At 42.5% G+C, this 25,150-nt stretch overlaps 1 protein-coding gene across 3 annotated transcripts; it reads right to left on the reverse strand.

Annotated features, from left to right (window-relative positions):
- Positions 1 to 4,189: 4,189 nt before the first annotated feature.
- Positions 4,190 to 15,378, reverse strand: LOC124120962 (outer dense fiber protein 3-like). 3 transcript variants are annotated; one of them, XM_046483894.2, is made up of 6 exons: positions 15,283 to 15,378; positions 10,528 to 10,660; positions 9,859 to 9,957; positions 9,084 to 9,188; positions 5,159 to 5,266; positions 4,190 to 4,359 (listed from the first exon to the last, which is right to left on the reverse strand). In XM_046483894.2, exons 2-6 carry the CDS (start codon positions 10,603 to 10,605, stop codon positions 4,345 to 4,347), a joined length of 405 nt encoding a protein of 134 aa, XP_046339850.2. In that variant the 5' UTR covers positions 10,606 to 10,660; positions 15,283 to 15,378; the 3' UTR covers positions 4,190 to 4,344. The 3 variants fall into 3 exon arrangements, with proteins under 3 accessions (XP_046339850.2, XP_046339851.2, XP_046339852.2); XM_046483895.2 differs by lacking the exon at positions 10,528 to 10,660 and having other exon boundaries at positions 15,283 to 15,361; XM_046483896.2 differs by lacking the exons at positions 9,859 to 9,957; positions 10,528 to 10,660 and having other exon boundaries at positions 15,283 to 15,362.
- Positions 15,379 to 25,150: the final 9,772 nt, after the last annotated feature.

The following is a 25,150-nucleotide window of genomic DNA, read 5'->3' on the forward strand; positions in this document are numbered from 1 at the left end:
GCATGGTATCTGAGTGGGCTAGCACTATAAATCGGCATCAGTCCGGGCTAGTACAAGCAGCCACTTACACACACACACACACACACACACACACACACACACACACACACACGCACGCACGCACGCACGCACACACGCACGCACGCACACACACACACACACACACACTGACGTGCATGCAATTAAACCGATACCACTGATTAGTATATTTTTAATGCCATAAGTAATTGAACTATCATGATAAGGCTTTAGGATTTTGTTTTATATACAACAAAGGCTCAAATGTTCTATTATTTACTGCTGAAAAGATAAGGAAAAACCCGAGGGCAATTAACATGTATTATAAACAAGCAATAGAAATAAAATCTGGAACCTTTTCTCACTTGCATTGAATTATTTCCAGCTCTTTTATTGAGTGAATGTTTTTATAAAGTCACAATTTTGGCCATATCGTGACTATTTAAAGTTATACAAAACAAAAACAAAACAAATGTATACCATATACATTCAACAAAGGACGATGAAATACCTAGAATAGCACAGATTGCACCGTCAGTTATTTCAGGGCATATGTTTTGTTGTATATGACACGGAGTGAGTTAGTGAGTGAGTTAGTGAGTGAGTGAGTGAGTGAGTGAGTGAGTGAGTGAGTGAATGAATGAGTGATGCAGGGCCATTTGGAAAAACCGACGAGCACGGGGATGGTGCTAGCTGACATACAAGCATAATTGGGGCGAACCAAGGATCATAGGTTGTGGGCGTGCCCACACGGCGGAACTGTGCACAGCGAATTGCGGCGCCTTAAACGATTGTGTCACCCGTGCCCTGAAATTGATATGGCCGCAGGTTAAACCACATCGCCATTATTGCAGTTCTAGATTGACGAGATAAGCCCTGGTGTCCTGAAGATGAGTAGGTCACTAAACGTATTGCATGTTCACATACATGTATGATCCGAAACAAAGTCGCATTTTAAGTAGGGTCATGAACAAAAATTATGTTTTTACTTCTAAACCATTGATAATTTTGTGGGATTATACTTCTCACGGCGAATTCTGAACAAATGAAAACATTTGCAAAAGAATGACATTTTCGGAAAGATAATTTCGATTCAATAACATTTTAACCGCGCCGGGTGAAAGGTGTTTGCTCCACAAGGAGGAAAAAGGTTTCACATCTCCACATCTCCATCTGCTGATCCTCCACATCTGCACCACTGGCTAAGACGTCTACACATCTCCATCTGCTGATCCTGTGTAGCACCACTGGCTACGACGTCTACACATCTCCATCTGCTGATCCTGTGTAGCACCACTGGCTACGACGTCTACACATCTCCATCTGCGGATCCTCCGCATCTGCACCACTGGCTACGACGTCTACACATCTCCATCTGCTGATCCTCCACATCTGCACCACTGGCTACGACGTCTACACATCTACATCTGCTGATCCTGTGTAGCACCACTTGCTACGACGTCTACACATCTCCATCTGCTGATCCTCCACATCTGCACCACTGGCTACGACGTCTACACATCTCCATCTGCTGATCCTGTGTAGCACCACTGGCTACGACGTCTACACATCTCCATATGCTGATCCCGTGTAGCATCACTGGCTACGACGTCTACACATCTCCATCTGCTGATCCTCCACATCTGCACCACTGGCTACGACGTCTACACATCTCCATCTGCTGATCCCGTGTAGCATCACTGGCTACGACGTCTACACATCTCCATCTGCTGATCCTCCACATCTGCACCACTGGCTACGACGTCTACACATCTCCATCTGCTGATCCTGTGTTGCACCACTGGCTACGACATCTACACATCTTCCAGGCGGTGGAGTAGCCTTGTTGTTAAAACGTCTACTCGTCACGCCGAAGATCTAGGTTCCAATCCCCACATGGGTACAAGAAGCCCATTTCTGGTGTCCCCCTCTGTGATACTGAGTTAGTATTGCAAAAAGCGACGAAAAACCAAACTTACTCACTCACTCTACACATCTTTACTTCCTCACTTGTACGATTTATGTCAGCACAAAATGAAGTAATAAATATTCTTCAGATAATCATGTTTTATTTACCGAATATGATAACAACCTAACCCTTCACTCTAATGCATACATAATACACAAAACATTAAGAGAGGAAATTCAACAACTGATGATTCTTTTGTTTGCCAGGCATTGTGTCAAACATATTTCAGAAAACCAAAACATTTGATTTTGTTGATAGATCGAAATTGTTGTATGTACTTTTTCAAAAAGGAACCCATGGTACAAGGTATAAAGTTCTTGAAAATATGTATAAATATGTTTCCGTAAGTGTGACAATAAGCAATAGCAGGTCGGATGTTTATAACACCTTTTGGGTGGTAAGACAGGGCTGTATGTGGAGCCCACGTTTGTTAATCTCCTTCATCAATCAGTTACTGTCTGAAACAGAGGGAAGTGAATACCTGGGAATCTTTTAAGTGAAGTTATTGAAACAATTACGCTTCTGCTCTCTGCAGAGGATGTCCTACTTGCAGACTCGGTTATAGAATTCCAAAGAAAATTAGATATGTAAAAACTTTTTGGAAAGGTGAATGGACAAATCTAAAATTTTAGTGTCTTCAGAATTGGCTATTGTTACAAAACGTGGTGACCACAGATACAGTTGCGTATCTTTTTCAGGACATTTTGTGAAAAATGATAACATCTACGTAAAAGTTTTGGGTAAGACATTCAGGCAAGAAGTAGGCATCCCCCATGGGCATCAATTGTTCTCCCTTCTTGCGGATCTGTTTCTTTATTCATATGATATCGGCATTTCTGTTCGGATTGGTTTAACCTTAAGCTTCAGGTACATCGTTGATCTGATATCGTTCAATAACAATCAAATAGCCAATTCCCTTCCACTGATTTACCCACCTGAACTCGAAAAACAGACCAGTGAGACCGCCCATTCTGTTTTATATTTAGATCTATGCATAAAGATTCCGAGTGACAAAACACTCTCCAACAGACTGCATGAGAAGAGAGATGACTTCAACTTTCCCTTCATGTCGAGCAATATTTTAGCAGCTCCAGCCTTTGTGTTTACATTTCTTGAGAGTTACAATCGAGCATGCTCTTTCTACCAACATGTCAAAGAGCGTCTTACGACTCTTTCTCAGAAGTTGTTTGATCAAGGTTGCAACATTCGGGTGAACAATTGACTTGCCTTTGCATGTGTTTGTGACGGTTGCCACCGGTGGGGCGGACATGCGCTCAACTTTTCGCGACAATCTGGTATCATTACTATTTGATAGTGATTCATAAACACATGCTCATGATAAGTCGGAATCTTACAATCGACTCTGCTGTTTGCAGATATTTCCTTTGGATATGGACAGGGTTAGTCGCTTTATTAAACAGAGATGTGTAGATATAGAAATACAGAAATGGTTTAAAAAAATTACAAGCTGAGATTTCCTGTCACATTATAATTATTTCACCTCATTACTAGCGTCAGAGAAGAATATCACACCAGGTATCTAAGATAAAGAGGATCTGTGTTGCAGCTACGATTCGCACTATATCTATTAGTTTAAAAATACAAACCTGCGGTATTGTGAAAATAAGGCGAAACCTTATATTGACCAGCTGCTGCTATATACTGTTACCATTGTGATCAATTAGTTGTTGAAGACGAGTTCACTCATGTCACAATATTACCATAAACATCCTTCTCGTCAGAAATTTCAGAACACATTCAACAATCAAAGGTTTTGCTTTGTATCTGAAAACAAAATGTATGCAAATTCAAGTTTTAAAATATATATATTGTATTATGTAATGTATGATGTCACATATCATTGAATAAGTGTAAGACTCACAAATACGCTTGGCCTAAAGGTATTGTACTCTGGGCCAAGTGGCCTGCATTACTCAATAAAGAATCTTGACAATACATTGGTGTTGTAATTCGTCTTCAATGTTCTTGCTGTTCACGTGTGTGCATGTTGGTCTCCTGTTGGCGTCCTCCCTTCCGCTCAGCTTAAGGGGCACGGGTGGCCAAGTCGTCTAAGGTGCTGCGATTCGCTGTGCAGAGTTGGGTCCCCTGGGCACGCCAGAAGCCTATGATTAAGGGTTCGAATCCCAGTTCTCCCCGATTATGTTTTGAAAGCACCATTCCCGTGCTCGTCGGTTTCACTGAAGTGGTAAACGTCTGAGACCTGCATCACTTGGGGCCATCCTCACTTATAAAGCTGACACGCCGCGATATAACTGGAATACTGTTAAAAGCGGCGTTAAACCCAACTCACCCACTCACTCACTCTGCTAAGTTTGCACACACATGGGAAATAACTCTTACTCCTCTTCAACCTATAAAGAAAACGAATTGAAACAATAGGTTTCGGTCCATTGAATAATATGCATTACATTTCAAAGCAAAATAATTGCTTGTCAGGGTTTGAACAGCGTTGGGGTTTTAAGAGAAATGATTGGCCCGAGATAGGTAATGTGACGTCATGTCGAGCTCATAACTGTCAGGAAATTTCTGATAACATTTTTTTATTTTACAATGTCAATAAACATTATGGTACTTTTTAGATTGTGGGTGGTGTTAAGAAGTCAATGCCCTGCTACTGATATATATAAAACCTCCAGATTCGGGAAGGTATACTGCATCTTTCATATCATCCCTGACAAGTCTCAAAGTAATCAATGTACTGTTTAGTTATCTGCCATTTTTTACACAATTTTCTATCATTAATTTGGAAACTGGTCAATTCTTCGATTCTGATTGGTCAGTCAGGGGTTTCAAATATCAATAACCATCTCTGATTGAAATAACTAATTTTCGGCCGCATCAAAGTGGAAGCTAATATTTAAAAAATTCTACTTCCTCAATCATTGTCGGTCAGCATTTTGAAATTATGTACAGGTATGAGTTACAAAATGCACAGTTGTGGAAACTGTGCGCTCGGTTACAAATTAAATTAAATTTAATCTCCACATTGAAAACACAGTATGTTTATCGCTAATTGACGATGGGTGGAAAAGATGGGGTTTGCGGAATCAGGTGACAAAAATGTAAGTCAGTTTCACCTTGTTTGGGATAGGCAACACTGGTTTTGTTTACATAATGTTGTCCAACAATGTCCATCCCTAAATAACTTACTGTGGTGGCAAAGCGGGATGGCATGTGTCTTGAGGTGATGGAGAACTTGGGTCCTGGATGTAGCGAGGATGGCGATGACGGTCTATAACCAGACGGGCCAGGCGTGCGCTGAATACGAAGAACAAGAAAGATACAGAAACACATCGCCACCGAAATGTTAACGTTTAACTCAAACATTACTGGTGAGGTGAGGTGAGGTGAGGTGAGGTGAGGTGAAATGGGGTTTAACGTCGCGTCAAAGATTATTGCACTTATATAGCGACGTGCATGCACGTGTATTTGTGTGTGTGGCTGCTTGTACTAGTCCGGACTGATGCCGATTTATAGTGCTAGCACACAGAGATACCATGTCGCAGTTTAACATGAATACCCAACTCAGACACAGTATACTGACTCCGAGCCGACCAGTCCTTGTTCTAGCCCCTTAATGCCGAGCGCCAGACAGGGTAACAACAAGTACCATCTTTTAACGTCTTTTGGTGTGACGCGGCCGGGGATCGAACCGCGGACCTTCCGCTCTCCGGGCGGACGCTCTACCACTAGACCACGGAGGCGGCCCAAACATTACTGAAAACGCCAGTGATAATGTATAATATAATTTTACAACAAAGAAAAAAAAGCTCCACGCGTGAACCAACTGCTTTTCACACATGGATCACAAGCCCAGGATGGTATTGTCCCAAAGACAAGGACGGAATGGAGGGTTTCAACATATTCTGTCTGACAGAAAGGAACTCAGGACGTTTACTAGAACAGGTATGCTCGCATCTAGATGGGGGATAAATGTTACCTGTTTCCTACAGAGATCTGACCCGAAATGGTTTCTCGTTAGATTTCCAGGGCAAATGAGGTTCTCATTGCAGCATGCCTGGCTCCTTTGGAGCCAGTGAGGAGACAAAAGTATCTCCCTGAGGAATTCTAGAACAGTTCATGTCTCCCATGATCGTCCCCCAAGTGGATAATGGGAGAAGATTGGTTCCAATTACCGCATGATTCTTGCCCGTAGGGATTCGGGGTAAAATAAGTCTCCACCACCGAATGACCGTTTCCCTGGAAGGATCCCGGAGTATAATAAACCCCATCAGCCCATCATTGTTTCCTATTGGTATTCCTGAGCAGAATAAATACAACCAGCCTACGATTGTTTCCTATTGGTATTCCTGAGCAGAATAAATACAACCAGCCTACGATTGTTTCCTATTGGTATTCCTGAGCAGAATAAATACAACCAGCCTACGATTGTTTCCTATTGGTATTCCTGAGCAGAATAAATACAACCAGCCTACGATTTTTTCCTATTGGTATTCCTGAGCAGAATAAATACAACCAGCCTACGATTTTTTCCTATTGGTATTCCTGAGCAGAATAAATACAACCAGCCTACGAGTGTTTCCTATTGGTATTCCTGAGCAGAATAAATACAACCAGCCTACGAGTGTTTCCTATTGGTATTCCTGAGGAGAATAAATACAACCAGCCCACGATTGTTTCCTATTGGTATTCCTGAGTAGAATAAATACAACCAGCCTACGATTGTTTCCTATTGGTATTTCTGAACAGAATAAATACAACCAGCCTACGATTGTTTCCTATTGGTATTCCTGAACAGAATAAATACAACCAGCCTACGAGTGTTTCCTATTGGTATTCCTAAGAAGAATAAATACAACCAGCCTACGATTTTTTCCTATTGGTATTCCTGAGCAGAATAAATACAACAAGCCTACGATTGTTTCCTATTGGTATTCCTGAACAGAATAAATACAACCAGCCTACGATTGTTTCCTATTGGTATTCCTGAACAGAATAAATACAACCAGCCTACGATTGTTTCCTATTGGTATTCCTAAGAAGAATAAATACAACCAGCCTACGATTGTTTCCTATTGGTATTCCTGAGTAGAATAAATACAACCAGCCTACGATTGTTTCCTATTGGTATTCCTGAGTAGAATGAGCCCCATCAGCCTACGATTGTTAACTATTTGTATGTCTGATAGGAATAAACCCCTTCAGCCTACGATTGTTTCCTAATAATATTCATGGGCAGAATAAACACCTTCAGCCTACAATTGTTTCCTATTGGTATTTCTGAGCAGAATAAACTCTTTCAGCCTACGATTGTTTCCTATTGGTATTCCTGAGTAGAATGAACTCCACTAACCTACGATTGTTTCCTATTGGTATTCCTGAGCGGAATAAACCCCTTCAGCCTACGATTGTTTCCTATTGTTATTCCTGAGTAGAATGAACCCCTTCAGCCTACGATTGTTTCCTATTGGTATTCCTGAGTAGAATGAACCCCTTCAGCCTACGAGTGTTTCCTATTGGTATTCCTGAGTAGAATGAACCCCTTCAGCCTACGATTGTTTCCTATTGGTATTCCTGAGTAGAATGAACCGCTTCAGCCTACGATTGTTTCCTATTGGTATTCCTGAGTAGAATGAACCCCACCAACCTACACTTGTTTCCTATTGGTATTCCTGGCAGAATAAACCCCTTTAGCCTACGATTGTTTCCTTTTTGTATTCCTGAGCAGAATAAATCCCACCAGCCTACGATTGGTTCCTTTTGGTATTACTGAGTAGAATAAACCTCTTACCAGCCCACGATTTTTTCCTATTGGTATTCCTGAGTAGAAAGAAACCCAATCAGCCCACGTTGTTTCCTATTGGTATTCCTGAGTAGAATGAACCCCTTCAGCCTACGATTGTTTCCTATTGGTATTCCTGAGTAGAATGAACCCAATCAGCCCACGATTGTTTCCTATTGGTATTCCTGAGTAGAATGAACTCCTTCAGCCTACGATTGTTTCCTATTGGTATTCCTGAGTAGAATGAACCGATTCAGCCTACGATTGTTTCCTATTGGTATTCCTGAGTAGAATGAACCCCTTCAGCCTACGATTGTTTCCTATTGGTATTTCTGAACAGAATAAATACAACCAGCCTACGATTGTTTCCTATTGGTATTCCTGAACAGAATAAATACAACCAGCCTACGAGTGTTTCCTATTGGTATTCCTGAACAGAATAAATACAACCAGCCTACGATTGTTTCCCATTGGTATTCCTGAGTAGAATAAATACAACCAGCCTACGATTGTTTCCTATTGGTATTCCTGAGTAGAATGAACCCAATCAGCCCACGATTGTTTCCTATTGGTATTCCTGAGTAGAATGAACCCCTTCAGCCTTCGATTGTTTCCTATTGGTATTCCTGAGTAGAATTAACCCCTTCAGCCTACGATTGTTTCCTATTGGTATTCCTGAGTAGAATGAACCCCTTCAGCCTACGATTGTTTCCTATTGGTATTCCTGAGTAGAATGAACCCCTTCAGCCTACGAGTGTTTCCTATTGGTATTCCTGAGTAGAATGAACCCCTTCAGCCTACGATTGTTTCCTATTGGTATTCCTGAGTAGAATGAACCCCTTCAGCCTACGATTGTTTCGTATTGGTATTCCTGAGTAGAATGAACCCAATCAGCCCACGATTGTTTCCTATTGGTATTCATGAGCAGAATAAACCTCACCAGCCTACGATTGGTTTCTGTTGGTATTCCCGAGCAGGATGAACAGAATGTATTATTAGCGCCTACCAGTGGCGAATCCGGACCAGAAAGAGCCCGTGGTTGTCTCCCTCTGCTGATTCCACGCTAAAATAGGCTCCCTTAATTCAGCAAATTGCCTCCAATTGCGACGAATGATTCTTAAGTACAATAGGATAGTAAGGGATCAGAGAGTCCATGTGTTATAATGTATGAGCTGGCCTGACATCGTACCCTACAAGCGTGGATGGTTGCTCATTATGTAAACCACTTGTTTCATCAATCGAAAATGTGATGGTCAAAGTGGTAAATAATGGTGCGAACTCGGGCATGGATCTATTCATTTACTCACATACACCATTCCCATACTCACTCACCATCACGGATAAATCACGCGGCCTTGACCCGAGTGAGTAGGAGGGGCCAGGGTCTCTCTCCCATGGGGCTGCTGGTGAGTATGCACTAGGGCCTGGCATGGCGTCCTATCAATAAATGGGGTCAATTAGGATGAAACAGAAAAGAAGCAGCACGATAGTTGTACATTTTCACCTGAAATCACCAAGAGAGGTAACGCAAGTCCCATTGTTCCTGTAATTACGCAAGTCTCTTTGTTCTCCTGTTGGAGATAACAGGTGAAAATGTATAGTTAAACCATTAATACCAAATTTTAACATTAAGGAGTGTTGGCTTTGTTATTCCTGTGTTCGTCTTCCCGTCGGTTTCCAAGAACAAAATAAGTCCCACTGTCTGGAGGATACCCAGCGTACCATTAGTGTCTACCAGTGAAGACTCCTGGCCTGACAGAGGCCATGATTGTCTCCCCGTGTTGATTCCTGGCTACTGGCTCCTTGAATCCCGCCAAGTCTCCAATGGTGATTCACTGAAGCATGATTCACAAGTACAATATGATCATGTCATGTGTTACAACGTGTGCGCTGACCTGACATCTTTTCCTACCAGCGTGGGTTGATGCTCATACAACACACCGTTAGTGTGTCTGGTCAGTGTCTGTTCAGTCGAACATGTGAAGGTCATGGTGTTAAAGACTATTGCTGACTCGGGCTCGAATCCATTCATTCTTTTACTCAGTGCTCCACTGTTGGAACAATTTCACTGAAATTCCCACGTACCTCAATCTCTATCCTCACTCACCGAGCGTTTTAGGAGATGTGTTGACATTGAATAGGAGGGGCCAGGATCTCTCTTCGATGGGGCTATTGGTCTGTATGTACATGGGGATGGGGTCCGTGTCTACAGCAATAAATGGAGTCCATTAGGATGAAACCAGAAAGAACAGCACGATAGTGGAGCTATGAATTTTCACTTGTAATCACCAAGTGGACAGATAACACAAGTCCTTATTATTCCTGTAATTCACTTCCTTTCAAATATTATGCCACCTATCCATACTTAAGACGTGTGGGTGTAAGGTAACAAAACCCAAAGTGATTCGCCGCTGTTATTAAATGTATGTCAATTATATAACTGTCGGACAGATAGGTCTCTGATTTGTATCACTTTGGTATGATATTGACAAACAAGGGATAACAATCAGAGCGAACCTGAGCCTGAAACCCCTGATGCTAGAATCCACGCCGTAAGGACGCAACTATGTAAACTACCCCACTCAGGAGACAATAGTCCAGGTCCCCCTCAGTTTTAACATGTAGCTGAAGGCTGAAGTGTCCCCTCTCTGGAACAGTCTGAAACTGACAGACAAACAACGGAAAGTGGATGTTGTCACTTCACTTCCAGATGTCCCCAGTCGTGATGTGTGGACAGGATCACGGCCATGGGCGTTATTAAATATCCAAAAGGTACCTTATCACCTCCTTCCAGAAAATCTGCAAGTTCAATACGTCTCCTGGGTGGCCGCTTTGTCTCTGCTTCACCGGCCATGGCAGATTGGTCACAGTTGGAATTGGAATGTTCACCTGTGGTGCTTGCAGATTGTCTGCAAAATGTATTTCCATTGATGCAATAAATCTGAATATATACTCTGCAAAAAACACTCGCAAAAGTGATGTTTAGATGTACATGTATATCTTACATATCATATAAATAATCAGCAGATGGTAATCGATTGTTCTAAATTTGCACACATCGTTCTCACTGACCCAGGTTCCACACACATGGAACAGTAGAAGGTGAAGGTAATCTGTTCTCAATATCTTGTATGGCCACCATTAGAGTCCAAAACTGAATGGCATCGTCGTCCCATGGAAGCAATCAGATCCCGAATTGTGGCCTGGGTAATGTTCACCCATTCTGCCTTCAGTGCTTGTGCCAGCTGTCGGAGGTTTTGTGGTTGTTGCTGACGTGATCGCAGTCGTTGATTCAGTGCATCCCTGTTCCGTTGAGTTCAAAATCCGGAGACCTAGACATGACATCCGGAGACCTAGACATGACATCTGGACACCTAGACATGACATCTGGAGACCTAGACATGACATCTGGAGACCTAGACATGACATCTTAAGACCTAGACATGACATCTGGAGACCTAGATATGACATCTGAAGATCTAGACATGACATCTGGAGACCTAGACATGACATCTGGAGACCTAGACATGCCATGGCAGGACTGGAAGTTATGATTCCTGAAAAGGTCTGTTGTTAATCTTGCCGTGTTAGGTCGGGCGTTGTCTTGTTTGAAAATGACCTCTGCTTGTTGAATAATGGGAAGGACGTGTGGCCGAAGAATCTACCAATTTTCCAGAACTACAATTGTAGGGGATACACATCATCACGCTGCCACCACCATATCTGTTCACTTCCTGTATGCAGTTTCGTTCCCCGCGTAGCCTGTAATAACGACGTCTACCATCCACACGGCGAAGCATTAAACGTGACTAGTCACCAAACTTGTCACCATCGCAGTTGTGGTCATACTCTGTGACCTTGACACCATTGACATCGCAGCCGACGATGCAGGTCCGTCAGAATTTCAACTCTAAATGGTCGACTAGCGCGAACACCCTCAGCGCGTAAACGGTTCCTCACTGTTTAGGCTGTTGTTCTATGCAATCCTGGTATTGCCGTAGTTGTAGTCGTGATACGTGGTCGACAAGAACTGGGAAGGTCAGGTGTTGTCCCGAGTGTCTGATAACGTTCCACGGTCTTGTAATGCCGCCTGATGCTACATGGGAACCTGGCTACAGCTGAAGATGGTTCTCCTGTTTGAAGTTGTTGGGCTTCCGTCAGTCGTGGCATGTTTTCGCTGTTCACTTGCTGTAAGATTGTGATGGCATGTAAATGAAAACCCAACGTTTTTCATAACCCAAGTGATGTTGCACATGTTGGTGTGTTTCGGCGCGAGACTATCACGTGGCTGCCATTTTCCCCCTCTTTTTACCAAATTTCTGCAGTACCTGCTTCTTTCCATACAAATCAATCCCAATCCATGCAGAAATGACCAATTCATTTTTGGTATTAATTTTGTATGGATGTCGGTAACACTCTGGCACATTTTTAAGATGATATTACTTTTGTTTTTCTTTTATGGCAGAGTATATATCGGGGTTTTTTTCAAATCACCTCAAGGCAGTGTATAGATCAAAACTACGGAGTAAATTATTCCTTTTATAGACGAGCTTTTTCAGCTCCGAGCCGCTGTTATCTATGACCCGAAGAGGCTCGCTGGAGCTGAAAGGTATTTTTGTTTATACATATTTGATAAAATCTCAAAGTGTCTTGAGGTTTATTCCGGCTGCAATGGATGAAGACATATCCCATCCGTTGGTTGCCAGTTCCCAGTGCGGCGATTGATAGGGCGTTCCGTCACTGATGCTGCACGTTGGGAAAATGCAAAGTGCGCAAGTACGGGTAATCCTGTGGCGTCATCACACGTGGTCTGCCGGATCTTGCCCTGTCCTGGGTACTGCCGGTCGGTCTGTGACCTTCAAACAATCTGGGCGAGGTTGTCATCCCCCTCCCCCGCCCCTCTCTACCTCTCAAAGCCGCACGCCTTTTCCGAGTCAATAAAATTCACGCGATAGCACAAGTTAACCTCAGCTCAATCGAACAGCTGTTTTCTATAAATGTCATCTTAAAACATGTCGGTAGGATAATTTGTTGTAGCAGGATCACTCGTTGTGCATGGGGTTTTATGCGTTCATCGAAAGGTTTTATACCCATCGCCTCCGACTCGTGGTATGAAACCTAACGCGGGACGCGTGAAACCCCATGTACACCGAGTGATCCTGCTACAAACCCCATAGACACTGAGTGATCCTGCTACAAACCCCACGTACACCGAGTGATCCTGCTACAAACCCCATGTACACCGAGTGATCCTGCTACAAACCCCACGTACGCCGAGTGATCCTGCTACAAACCCCACGTACGCCGAGTGATCCTGCTACAAACCCCATGTACATCGAGTCATCCTGCAACAAACCCCATGTACATCGAGTCATCCTGCAACAAACCCCATGTACACCGAGTCATCCTGCAGCAAACCCCATGTACACCGAGTCATCCTGCAACAAACCCCATGTACATTGAGTCATCCTGCTACAAACCCCATGTACACTGAGTGATCCTGCTACAAACCCCACGTACACCGAGTGATCCTGCTACAAACCCCACGTACACCGAGTGATCCTGCTACAAACCCCATGTACACCGAGTGATCCTGCTACAAACCCCATGTACACTGAGTGATCCTGCTACAAACCCCATGTACACCGAGTCATCCTGCAACAAACCCCATGTACACCGAGTCATCCTGCAACAAACCCCATGTACATCGAGTCATCCTGCTACAAACCCCATGTACACCGAGTGATCCTGCTACAAACCCCATGTACACCGAGTCATCCTGCAACAAACCCCATGTACACCGAGTCATCCTGCAACAAACCCCACGTACACCGAGTGATCCTGCTACAAACTCCATGTACACTGAGTGATCCTGCTACAAACCCCATGTACACCGAGGTTTCCTGCTACAAACCCCATGTACACCGAGTGATCCTGCTACAAACCCAATGTGCACCGAGTGATCCTGCTACAAACCCCATGTACACCGAGTGATCCTGCTACAAACCCCATGTACACTGAGTGATCCTGCTACAAACCCCACGTACACCGAGTGATCCTGCTACAAACCCCATGTACACCGAGTGATCCTGCTACAAACCCCATAGACACTGAGTGATCCTGCTACAAACCCCACGTACACCGAGTGATCCTGCTACAAACCCCATGTACACCGAGTGATCCTGCTACAAACCCCACGTACGCCGAGTGATCCTGCTACAAACCCCACGTACGCCGAGTGATCCTGCTACAAACCCCATGTACATCGAGTCATCCTGCAACAAACCCCATGTACATCGAGTCATCCTGCAACAAACCCCATGTACACCGAGTCATCCTGCAGCAAACCCCATGTACACCGAGTCATCCTGCAACAAACCCCATGTACATCGAGTCATCCTGCTACAAACCCCATGTACACTGAGTGATCCTGCTACAAACCCCACGTACACCGAGTGATCCTGCTACAAACCCCACGTACACCGAGTGATCCTGCTACAAACCCCATGTACACCGAGTGATCCTGCTACAAACCCCATGTACACTGAGTGATCCTGCTACAAACCCCATGTACACCGAGTCATCCTGCAACAAACCCCATGTACACCGAGTCATCCTGCAACAAACCCCATGTACATCGAGTCATCCTGCTACAAACCCCATGTACACCGAGTGATCCTGCTACAAACCCCATGTACACCGAGTCATCCTGCAACAAACCCCATGTACACCGAGTCATCCTGCAACAAACCCCACGTACACCGAGTGATCCTGCTACAAACTCCATGTACACTGAGTGATCCTGCTACAAACCCCATGTACACCGAGGTTTCCTGCTACAAACCCCATGTACACCGAGTGATCCTGCTACAAACCCAATGTGCACCGAGTGATCCTGCTACAAACCCCATGTACACCGAGTGATCCTGCTACAAACCCCATGTACACTGAGTGATCCTGCTACAAACCCCACGTACACCGAGTGATCCTGCTACAAACCCCACGTACACCGAGTGATCCTGCTACAAACCCCATGTACATCGAGTCATCCTGCTACAAACCCCATGTACACCGAGTGGTCCTGCTACAAACCCCACGTACACCGAGTGATCCTGCTACAAACCCCATGTACACCGAGTGATTCTGCTACAAACCCCACGTACACCGAGTGATCCTGCTACAAACCCCATGTACACCGAGTGATCCTGCTACAATTTATAATGCCGACTGTCGCTATAATTATATAATAAAGAAATTGTCCTTGAAATTGTGTTCTCCTTGTCACCCGTCAATTTCTAAGAAATGTCTAAAAAACAAAATACCTAATAAATCACCGAATAAGCAACACATAACTGTATCTGGTCCCTTATTGACCGATACATGTGTGAAGGAACACAGAAACCATTGATTAATTCACACTCCTGTTTTAACCGGATTGAAATAAGAATACTTTTTCTTTGAGCCATGACCAATCTCTCTTTCGTATCAACATAAACATAATAACTCGTATATGCTACCAAACTGAACTTACCTCTACATTGAAGGAGCCCATCAGTGTGTGGCTAGTCAACTCAAAAGGTGTATAACAGTCGAGCACGTATGCCTCACCTATATTTAGCAGGTTATCGGTGACGACCTGCAATAAAGGGGGGCGGGGGTGGAGGTGGGGGTCGAGCAGTCTATGGAGTTCTACAAGGGACATTGTCGCGCTGTCGAATTGTCCACCTTTGGTAACAAAACTGAAATAATATTCAAGGCGATGCGCGACAATGCGACTACGTGACATTTGGTCAAACTGTTGCATGGTCGCGATGTCGCGCTTGGGGTAATTGTGTCACCGTTTGCTTGATTTTGTAAGGACGATAACGCGACAATGTCCCTTCCAGGATTCCATAAAAGTATACATGTGGAAGGCGGTGATGAAGTGTTATGGCGTTGTTGGTATGCAATCTCGTCCTAAGCGCTGAATAATCCTGTTTGATTTAAAGCACTATTTACTGTATTAAATTGTATTCAATTGATTGAATTTAATATTGATCTGAGGAGTTGTTGGCGGGGCTTCAAAGGTAAACATGGTAGGTTTTGTTTACAATTCTAAACATTGATTCTTTGGGAGATTTATCTCTTACACCTACCTAGGATTGCAACTGGATATCACTGAGTTTATCTCTAACTATTTATTAAGATAGCCTTGACCTTGAAATGTTTTGATCTACTTAAATGCTAATTTGTAAACATATGCCCTTAGAGGCGTAGACTCACTGCCAATAAGCTGTATTTTGTTAAAATCTGTTTAAATTAATTGTATTTTTATTTGATGCATTTTATGTATTTGTACTGTTTCTGAATAATTCGTTTATATCAAAAAGCGTATTTCTACTATCGTTTATATCATGGTTCACCGCATTCACGGCTAGTCCATCAATGTGGCGCTCGTGGTACCAACAGCAGAATCCCTCGCCTATGTGGTATTCAAATATGGCGTTCCCGGCCCATAACCGTTATACAACCGTTATTGACCCGGATATAAAATAATCGCTATCTAAACACGAACTACGTGACTCAACATAGCAACACAATAAACATGCTGAGTAATACGATACTGAATTGGCTCACGGATGACCCAGTTGTCTAAAGCGGCGCAGATCGCTATGCAGGGTTGAGTCCCTCAGGTGTGTCAGAAAACTGTGATTGTGGGTTCGAATCCTGATCTGCCCTGATTATGTTTCTAGGTTTGACAGCACCATACCCTTACTCGTGGATTCCATCAAAGTGGTAAACGTCCAAGACCTGTATCACTTCGGGCTTGCCTCCCACATCAAGCTGACACGCTGTGATGTAACTGGAATACTGTTCAGCGGCTTTATACCAACCTTACTTACATGAATAGCAGTATCAGGTACCAGTTAACAGTACCAGTAGCAGTGACAGGTGTGCGTGCGTGCGTGCGTGCGTGCGTGCGTGCGTGCGTATGTGTGCGTTCGTGTGAACAACGGTCCACACGCTATCAATCACCGACCACCTGATCAATGGCGTCGTCTCATACGACCAGCAAAGGTTCCCGAAGATTCATTCTAACCCGGAATCCCCTTCTGACGCTACGTATGGAAAACCAATGTTCCGTTTATAATTCTTTTTTTTGTTTAAACGGTGGACAAAGTGAAACGTAAAGATGGGAAATAAAATCAGTTAGCTCACCTGAACTTCGTGAGTGATGATTAACGCTGAGACATGCTTCTGTAATATCACTGGAGGGGCACAACAAGAACAGTACTTTATGGCGGTAATGCAAACTAGACTCTACACAACAAATTAACACTCTTAATCCAGTGTATTTAAAAGTTTTAGATATGATTATATATATAAAAAGTAAAACCCTATCGAAATATTTTGGAATGCTGACTATAAGCCAGTACAGTTCACTTTTGGACAAACATATTTCAGATACTTCATGAGAAGATGGAACATATGATTACATCAACGGAGACGTACAGCCTCGTTTGTTTTGCCCCTCAGTTTATAAGAACATTAAGATTGCTACACCGATCGATCATAAGATCTAAAATGTAGTTAAAACCAGAACATGTGCGGTCATAACGGCCTTGGAACACCCGATGAGCTGTTACATCAGTTACCTACTCATAATTTGAAATTATGGAATGATAAGTATTTTAGTCTAGATTAAAAGATTGTGGGTGACAAGGAAATAGCACCCGCATGTTGATGTTCCTGTAGCAAAATGTTTAAAATGACTTTTGTTGTCTTCTACGTATCTAGTGTATTTAATACTCAGGTATTTGTTGCCTGTGAGAATCAACGACAATGTCTCTATGAAAGTGCTGAGATTACTTTGATATTAAGAACTCTCTTTTAGTTCAGCATTGTGCAAATATGATTCCCATTGTGTGTCAAAGATAATACAACGATTGAAGTGACATCTCAAGCTCAGGACTTAGTGGACACAGCAGAAGCAGCGCAATGAAGAACAAAGTAAATATATTTAAACTTGATATTGAGCTCTTGTTTTCATTTTGTTACATGTATGAATATTAAAGAAGGGTGAGTGAGTGACGCTGCTTTTAACAATATTCCAGTAATATCACGGCGTGTCAGCTTTATACGTGAGGAAAGCCCGAGGTGATGCAGGTCTCAGACGTTTACCACATCGGTGAAACCCACGAGCACGGGTATGGTGCTGACAACCTAGAAACATGATCGGGGCGAGCCGGGATTCGAACCCACAATCAATTCAATCATAGGTTTCTGGCGTGCCCAAGGGAAGCAACTTTGCACAGCGAACCGCTGCGCCTTAGACGACTGGGCCACCCGTGCCCCCACACTGAAGAAGAAAGGTCAGTTTAACTTATTACTCATTTTTGAGAAAAGACATCTTACAAATAGATTATGAAGTGATATAAGACGCATGTAAAGTGGTCAAGTTAAGGCTGTCTACTACACGGACGGACCACCTCCGTGGTCTCGTGGTAGACCGTCCGTCCGGAGAGCGGAAGGTACTGGGTTCGATCCCCGGCCGCGTCATACCAAAAGACGTTAAAAGATGGTACTTGTTGTTACCCTGTCTGGCGCTCGGCATTACGGGGTTTAAACAAGGACTGGTCGGCTCGGAGTCAGTATACTGTGTCTGAGTGGGGTATTCATGTTAAACTGCGGCATGGTATCTCAGTGTGCTAGCACTATAAATCGGCATCAGTCCGGACTAGTACAAGCAGCCACATACACACGGACGCGACGTTAAACCCCATTTCACATCACCTCACTGAATGGGCTCATAACCGTAACCAAACCGAGAATAAAAAAGTCTCACAGCTAAACCCTCATAACGACTGTCTGAGGATTGTGCGACGCATCTCTCGCCCCTCCGGCACAGATCATGTATTTTGACGTCGTCTTCTCAAACTCAGTAAATTCCATTTACATTTAGATACGAACAGGTGTAACAGGTGAAGCAAGGGGACGCCAGATCTCGACGTCAACATAACGCGTTTGTAGCTTGTCGACGATATGGTCGGCATGTGACAAGATCATCTTTAATATGAGGGGAATATCCATTTTTTATTCATTCACTCTCTATCTACAGAGTCACTAACAGGAATGACAAGTGTCTGCTTCCTTTCTCACACCAAACTACAGTATCTATCACAGGGGGAACTCGTTCTGGGAAAACGTATTTGACTAAACAAATACCGGAAGAATACTCGCCCTATTCGAATTCGAAGCAAACAGGAATATTAACAGGAGAAGTTTGCATGATTTGTTTACTTGAAGACTGAAGCGAGTTGATTAAAAAAAGACACAGTTCCGCAAGAATACGTTTCAGTTAATCCGCAACAGTGACATGAACAAGGTCTACTCTTGGAAGATCGTGTGCTTAGATCTCCCCGTCTCCTATTTCACTCAGATGAAGAAATGTCTCTGAAAAAATCTCAACATTATTTTTCAAAAGAAGCATACTTTAAATCCTTAAAGCACCCAAACCGTGGAGTGTATCTTCCAATTTTGTGGTCCTCAACCATACGTCTTTAAAATGATAGAATTAGAACTATAGAACATGACAGACAGTATTTGTCCGTGTAAGGATTTCCCCGAGTTATTGGGAGAAACTGTACCTCATCAACGTCAAACACAATTTTAGTGTATTTTTCAAAAAAGTAAAGTTTGGTTTTCAATATTGTAGAACATGTGTGGAATCAAGTAACCAAAAACGCAACTGCTATAGAAAAGCATGCATTCCATGCAAAAGTTGACTTTTATGCAAGCGCCATGCGTTTCACTACCCAAGAATGGGTATAAAACATGTGCGTTAAGGGGATTCCATATGCATTGTTTAGCATCGTGCTGACAACAACCACTCAGAAAAACAACAAAATTACACAATTATTCAACATTACGAAATGCCACGCCTGTCCGAAAATAAGCGTCTGCGAGCCATTGGTATGCTTGAAGCAGGATCGAGTTAACGTGATGTTGCAAGACAATTTAACGTCCACAGAAACACCATTTGGTGTTTATGGCAACGTTGGCAACAGACGAATGCAGTCAGAGACCATCTGCGGAGTGGCAGGCCACGCGTAACCAATAATCGACAAGACAACTGGATTCGAACAACACACCTACGAAATCGATTCCAGCCAGCAACAGTGACTGCAAGAAGCATCCCTGGCCTTCGACGAATATCTTCACAAACCGTACGTCGTCGCCTCAGATGTGCAGGGATTGTCGCCAGAAGACCCGCCAGACGTCCCATTTTGACAGGAAACCACCGTCAAGCACGTCTACATTGGTGCAGACAGCATCTACGCTTGACGGCCATGCAGTGGGGACAAGTTCTATTCTCGTTTTCACCTCAGCCATTGAGATGGACGGATTCGAGTGTACCGACGTCGAGGTGAACGTTACGTCAATCATTGTGTCATGAAAGAAGATCGGTTCGGGGGCGGCAGGGATTACAGGAAGACAGAGGACCCGTTTGATAGTGGTAGAGGGTAATCTCAATGGACAGCGTTACCGCGACGAGATCATCGGCCCTGTTGTTCTACCGTTTTTGCGACGTCATGGCCCCGGCATTACCTTTCAACATGACAACGCCCGGCCTCATATTGCTCGACTTGTTCAGGCTTCTCTTCAACAAAACAATATGAATGTCATCCCCTGGCCGGCTCGCTCCCCTATTCTCTCATCAATCAAGCACATGTGCGATGAGATGGATCGGCGCCTTCGACGTCAACCACGTGTTCCACAGACACTCCAGGAACTTCGAAACATGCTCCAGCAGATATGGACAGATATTCCACAGGACTTTGTGCGACGCCTGGTCCATTCCATGAGACGAAGATGAGTTGCTTGCATCGCAACCAGAGATGGACACACACGCTATTGATTTGTTAATTGATATTTTGGCATGTTCATGTTTTTTTTAATGAAATCACGCATTTTCTGAAGTCAGTAGGGCAAATTAAACCATTTGAACACTTACAGGAGTCTTTTATCTGTTGCAAACCGAAATTGTTTCAAATTTGGTAAAAAAACATAACTTTGCATTAAATCTTATTCAGTGTCACAGGAACTTTTGTTGTTCAGTATATATCCTGCAAACGATCATGGCGTAACTGTTCATGGATCCAATGTAATAGACTTAGTTCGTCATCTTATCTTGTCACACAATGGTGACAAAATCTTCCTGTCGGGATTCAATCAGTTCAAAAGTATATTAAAAGCTCTTCCTTATACTGGGGGCGGTCGGGTAGCCTAGTGGTTAAAACGTTCGCTCGTCACGCCGAAGACCCGGGTTCGATTCCCGACATGGGTACAATGTGTGAAGCTCATTTCTGGTGTCCCCCGCCGTGGTATTGCTGGAATATTGCTAAAAGCGGCGTAAAACCATACTCACTCACTCACTCTTCCTTATACTGAGATGGTTTTATTCCCGAGTGGGGAGAGGTCAAATGGATGTTCTAAGTTTACCTACAATGTGTATTAAGAATAAACCAAGATTGGGAGTACCATGTGCCAGAAAACAAATAAGGACGTTTACAAGAATTGTAAGCCAATAAAGCGTCCCTCAACCAGTAGTTTGTATGGAGTTTTTTTTACAACTTGACTCAACTTGAAATCAGTCTCATTTTACATAATTATCTTTTGTAAAGACTTGAGAGAAAACATTCCAGATCACTGAGCTTTGATCACCTCACAGGAAGTGATTTTGAATAACAGAATTCCGTCAAGTGATTCGATAAAAATGTATCAAAAATATTTCTTGCTAACAATCCTTTCCTAAAATTTGGATTTATTTTCATACACGATCTGTTACTTTTTTCAATGAGAATTTCAATATTTTCATTCATTCTCTTATTTGTCGGAACAAGAAATAAGAAAAGTGATTTGATAATACCACCATCGCTCTTCCTTCAATCTCTTTTATTTACCAATCATAATGGGAGGGCGTGGTTTTATCAACGTGGGGGCTCTTCGTGACAGAATTGTATTGTTCATGTTTGCACACATTTATTTGTCTGATGATCCTCTTGTGAAGCATGTCATGACTCATGGTGAAAACAAGGCATTCCACAGTTTTCTTAAACGAGCCAAGGATGTGGGACATAATCTCAATGTCAGTGTTGATTTTGTTGATAGTTCTGTACTACTGGACAGTACCGAAAAAAATGTCAACCAAGCGAAGTACTCTATCAAATCGGCCCAGTTTTAAAGGAGAGGCTATCTGAACGACCACTGCATCACGTTTATGTGCAGTGTGTTGAGAAGATCACCCTGTGGAGGCCTTGGATGAAGTCGGCTAGCCTGAAAAGTGAAACAGAAGACTTTCTGTTTGCTGCACAGGACCAGTCACTCCCAAATCGAAACCGTCAGTGTGTGATTTTGCATCAAAATGTAAGTATCAAATGTAGATTATGCAATGAATTTAATGAGATTGTCCAACACATTGTCAGTGGATGCCCCACTTTGGCACAAACACAGTATCTTAAGGGACATGATGGTGTAGCTCCATCATTTTATTACCGTCTTCGCTATGCTTGTGGTGTTGATACAGAGGTCCATCCACGGTACGACCCGGAATATGTAGAGGGCGTCATGGAAAATGATAAAAACAGAATTCTTTGGAATAGGCCCGTTTACAACCTAAGACCTTTCGGGCCAACAAACCTGATCTTGTCCTTTTTGATAAATCCATTGAAATCATTTATATTAGTGAATTGTCTGTCCCTTTTGACACTAATGTGATTGACAAGATTTAGAGAAAACATGGCAAATATGCGGACCTCCCTTTCGAAATGTCACGCGTGGATCCCAAGTACCAAGTTGTCCGACTCCCCATTGTTCTCGGTGCCTTAGGTTTGGTTCCTCCCAATCTGTTGATTGACATTCGGAGAGTACCTGGGTTTGCTGCCGGGAATATACTCTTCTGACAATCTGGGTAGTGCAGAAGGCTGCAGTGTTGGGGAGTCTTCACATTAGGTTCTGGGTTGGTTTGACTAGGCAACGCTTCCTGGAGGAAGTCCCATTCGCTGTCGGGGCTGCGTGTAAAGGGGGCAAGGTCCCTGAGGTGATGATGAGCCTAACCAGCCTGACTGTGCCAGGATAACCCAAACCGTCTTTGCTTCATTTATTTTAATCTGTACATAATACTAGAACTTACTGATCCTCCCTCTTCTACCTTGCCAGTATAGTAGTATAGTAGTAGTAGTAGTAGTAGTAGTAGCAGCAGCAGCAGCAGCAGTAGTAGTAGTAGTAATAGTAGTATCGTCTTTGACTGCACGTATACTATCCTAAACTCCATAATCACTTTATCGAACTTTTTGAAATGTTACATGAAAAATTTGTTCATCCCAGAAATATGTACGTAAAAGTACTTAGTGTGAAACCAACAAACAAGTGTTATACAATCAACAAATGAATTGCACAATTAACTATGTTTGCAAATTAACACAAACTCATAGCAAGTTTAATGGCAGTGAAATATAGAATGGCAGTACAGTATTCAATGGCAATAAATAGTGTGATGGCACTGGTCAGTATCAAATACAAAAATGTCGTAGTGATAGCAAAAGTCAGTAATAATGCTATATATTCACCCAGCAGCGACAGAAGTGACGCTTCCGAAATGGGCTATAGCTAGGCTGGAATTAAGGGATGAAGAGCGATCCTCATATGAAATCTGGTTCCGAAACTATGAAAAGCGTGAGAGATACGTAAACACGCTCTTTTCCAACTTTATATACAACACAAAAAGTTATTGGAAGTTTCTATACCGTTCCCGCACCAGTCTAACAGCACTAGAACATTACAGCACTTTCCATATGTTTCTATAACAGACTATCACCGTCCGCGCTAAACCGAACCGGAAGTCCACACAGTACACTGGCATTTGAACATAGTAACCTCCTGACGACTGATCACTATCCAAACACAATGCAATGAGCGTCTACCGAATCTCAACCAAAACATTGTAACACAATTGCAATCATTATTCAATAATAAAATACACTGCCATATAACAGAAACTACACTGTAAGGACCTGCCAATTTCTTCATTCGCTAATGATCTCGTTTATTCCGATAACAATCGGAAGGGTTTTTCTATAAAAGAGGATTGATAAAAATGTTCAATTTCAGTCTTCATCTTAAAGAACGCAGAAAAGATATAATTCTATATAAAAAAGTTTAATATCATATTATAAAGTAACAACATATTTAAAGAAGCATAGGAATCATCTATTACAAAAGTAAATATATATTTACTGATGCAAAGAAATCATTTAAACAATAGAAATGTGACAATGTATTCTACCCTTCAAAACAAATGTACTTTCGCTGATTGAAAGTTTACGAAATGAACAAGATGTGATGCTTCTTCCTTCATATTTTCTAAAAATACATACAAGAACGTGCGATGAAATAATCTTTCACTTACATTTGTTTTTTTTCATTATTATTTGAAGACAGTCCATAAATATCTTCCGTATGTCTCCATATCTTGATAGATAGGATTCATTTAAGTCTATATCTGTCATTACGTCAACGAAACGGTTACATTTCTGAACAGGGGTCAAGTGATGTTATTATTAAAGCTTATCGTCAAAACAACACAGCACTTTTTATATCGTACAGTCATCAAAAGACAATTATGCTGTGTTCGAGAAGAGTGATCAATCTCACATCATTCACACTTCTCTTCATTCTCAAGATGATAAATATTATCTTTTATTTCAGCGATGTAGAATAAGTCGAAGACAGAATCGATCCTAGTTCGTCGACTGGCTGCAGTCGTTGTACCGGGTACACAGAGAACGTAGGACAGTTCGATGATTTGAACAAGGTACGGTGCATGGGCTCGTTCAGATGCTGAATGAAATCAGTTCTCTCTGGCTCGTAGACAAGAGCTAAAAGAGTTGAATAACCAACTACCCTCGTAAAATTCTCGTCTTTTCACAATGGAAAAGTGATAACGCTTTTACGGATGTCATATAATTTTTTTTTTCTATATTTCATCCTTTATGATCTTCATTGATAATAAACTCTTTTTTAATATTTTATTTTGTAATATTTTTAACTGAAACATGAACGAAAGACCTTTAGAAATGAGCTCTCCTTTTCTCGTTTCAATCGCGTAAAAGTATATCAGGTGAACAAAGAAGTGTGAAAATGCATCACTTTGACGTTGAGAAGTCGTTAAGATTTTCAAAAGGTATTTTTGACAAAATGGATTGGATAATTTGTTACTAGGTGTTATAATATCCGTAGGGAAGGGAGTGAATACCATCTATGAGATACCTTTTATTGTCGAGAGGGATAGAGCTATATTGTTGTTTTTAGCCGTGTAGAGAGTGCTGTTTATTGATCGATTCACATTAAACGTTGCAAAG

This window comes from Haliotis rufescens, unplaced genomic scaffold, assembly GCF_023055435.1.
Source record: "Haliotis rufescens isolate VD_foot unplaced genomic scaffold, xgHalRufe1.0.p SCAF_50, whole genome shotgun sequence".
In the NCBI taxonomy this organism is placed as follows: Eukaryota; Metazoa; Mollusca; class Gastropoda; order Lepetellida; family Haliotidae; genus Haliotis; species Haliotis rufescens.

What these genes read in the sequence shown, in the direction of transcription:
- LOC124120962 (XM_046483894.2), bottom strand. Translation starts at nt 10,605, where the DNA reads ATGGCCGGTGAAGCAGAGACAAAGCGGCCACCCAGGAGACGTATTGAA. An exon ending in TTCTGGAAGGAGGTGATAAG is followed by an intron (nt 9,958 to 10,527) that starts GTACCTTTTGGA and finishes TTATTGCTGTAG; the next exon opens with ACACGGACCCCATCCCCATG. An exon ending in CACATCTCCTAAAACGCTCG is followed by an intron (nt 9,189 to 9,858) that starts GTGAGTGAGGAT and finishes ATTTATTGATAG; the next exon opens with GACGCCATGCCAGGCCCTAG.